Here is a 2,500-nt window from a genome sequence, read left to right as displayed (position 1 = left end):
TACGTTAGAATGTTTGTAGGTAATGCAAATGCCACGAGAAGAATAAAAAGTGAGGAGGAGAGTCAACTTGAAAAAAAGCCATAGCCAGCATATGCTAATGGAAAACAAGAGTTGAAAATAAGATTCAGTATGAAAATATGTAAAGTATTGGAAATTGTCAACAGCTGAAAAGGACCATCATAAAACTGTTCCTTGGGAAGTGAATCAATTACAATGACAAATAGGAGAAATATCTAAGTGTTGATAAGAAAATATCACCTAACAAGCATATCAGTAAGATTTTCAGAAAGACGTATAGATGACTGCAAAACATTAAGGTGACCTTCATTACGTGGGTGAATTTATGATGAAAAATCAGACCTTAATACGTCCAAGACTTGAACAAACTTCAGTGTTATTGTCCCCGCAAAGAGTAAGATATAAGCAAGATCTAACGAATACCAAGAGTAAAAAATACCAAGAATAAAGAATACCAAGAGGAGCAGCCATATTGGTTCTAAATCTGGCAGATAAGCCAAACGAACAGAAACTAAAAAGATTAAATCTGCTAACATGAAAGGGTCGTAGAGAAGGAGGTGAGTTAACTCATGTTCAGATCAATGAAAGAGTTGGACAACATTGACAAATGAGAATGACTTGATAAGAGATAGGAGGTCTTTACGGTGTCATGGGAACAAATTGAAAATAGATTCTTTGAAGGATGTAGAGAAATGTCCTTTTCTATACAGATGCGTAATTCCTTAGGATAAGCTAGAAAGTGACATAGCCCAAACTGAAACAATACATATATTTGAATTTTGGCATAATAACTGACGAATAATATTATTTATCCAAAGTTGAAACCATAGGCTAATTATAATTTTAGTATGATAATTGGAAACCCGTAGATAGGACTACACGATGTTTACCCTTTTCCTGTATATGTAATTAAATGAATAAATACACAAAGACACACACAGACACATACATATATACACTTACACACACATACACACACATACACACACACACACACACACACACACACACACACACACACACACACACACACACACACACACACACACACAGATGCATATGTCTATATCTATGTGTGTCTGTGATAAAAGCTGTATGTTTTTTAATACAAAATGCTGTTTGAAAACTGTTGACATGAGGGCGACAGTGTTGAAGTGGAATTTGTTGTTCATGCTTCCAGGGATTCTAAAACGTAATTTGAAAATAATAAACTAGATTATGTAATATTTTCTATCATCCAGACTTCTGTATTTAAAGTAAGTAATATTATCTTTCAATTTTCGTAGGCGAGTTTATTTGCCCAAATGGCCTTCGATGGACTGTTCTTCGGACGTCTCGACTTTGACGACAAGAACCAGCGTATGAAGACAAAAACAATGGAAATGCTCTGGGAAGCAAGTCGCAGTCTGGGTAAGTTTTTCTTTATTTTTCACTCAGTGGTTTTGTTCAATATTCTGTGCATGACCACATGTAAGTAAAAAGAATATTCGCTATGTTTATGTATTGTGTGTGTTCATGTGTCTGTATAGACATGTATGAAGCATACATTTGAATATAGATATGTGAACATCAAATTTCCTATTTTTCACCTTGTTAATTTGATTATGAATACCATTATTAGTGATTTCTATATTAATGTATCTATAGTTAAAAATATACATGTATCTTTACATATGCATGCCCAAATGTTATTATCAGTAGTAGTAGAACTATAGGAAGGCAGATGCGAGGGTAATGGGCTGAGGATTGGAAATAGAGAGACTGGAGGGTGGGAGAGGTGAGCCGGTGATGAAACTGCGCTTGTGGATTGAGGTAACGGATGATGGAGCTTGGCAAGGTATGTTATAGGAGGAGGCTGAAAATGAATATAAGTAGGAACAAAATGATCAGATGTAGAATAGGTGAAACTGTCAGCAAGATGGAGGTAAGTTTCAAGGGAGAGACCTTAGAGAAAGTGGATAGTTTTAGGTACTTAAGGTCGCATATTGTAAGGCATAGAGGCGTGAAAGTGGAAGAAAAAATGTAGTGTAAGGAAAGCAAGTAGATGTCTTGGAGGAATGAAAGTTTTCATGAGAAATAGGTAGGCAGGGAAGGGAGAAGGTAAGAGAGGGGAGTGAGAGGAGATGTATTGAGAATGGAAAATAAACTCACGCGGCTCGAGAGATTTCTTCTCGTCTTCTTTATTTCGCATGAGGAAACGAGGAGAGAAAGTCACCGTATGAACAGATCGCCACGCTGTATTCACAAAGATACAAGATAAAAGGAAAATAATTGACGGTAGGGCTTGAGATGGATGGAAATGGGTGCAGGCTATGGCTAGCTTCCTACCTTGTGAGGTACACGAGCCCTTTTAATGGATGTCATCAATTTGAAATTAAAGAAACATTTAATCCATTTTCTTTAGGCTAGTCTAGTCCCCATACTGTGTTCGCAAATGTTCTGAAACAACGAGGCAACCTCCAGCAAGTACATTGAATGAAGT

The 2,500-nt window shown here is 36.5% G+C and overlaps 1 protein-coding gene across 2 annotated transcripts in view; it reads left to right on the top strand.

Annotated features, from left to right (window-relative positions):
• LManII (Lysosomal alpha-mannosidase II) overlaps positions 1-2,500 on the top strand; it is a 670,847-nt gene that overhangs the window by 357,207 nt on the left and 311,140 nt on the right. For both annotated transcript variants that reach the window (XM_076202638.1, XM_076202637.1), the window contains exon 6: positions 1,305-1,428. In XM_076202638.1, the coding sequence (XP_076058753.1) occupies positions 1,305-1,428 (124 nt within the window). The remainder of the gene's footprint in view (positions 1-1,304; positions 1,429-2,500) is intronic.

The sequence above is a fragment of the Oratosquilla oratoria genome, chromosome 19 (genome assembly GCF_046742065.1).
Source record: "Oratosquilla oratoria isolate Oo_2021 chromosome 19, ASM4674206v1, whole genome shotgun sequence".
Taxonomy (NCBI): domain Eukaryota; kingdom Metazoa; phylum Arthropoda; class Malacostraca; order Stomatopoda; family Squillidae; genus Oratosquilla; species Oratosquilla oratoria.
Note: the sequence above shows the minus strand (reverse complement) of the source record. Positions and strands in the feature narration are given on the sequence as shown.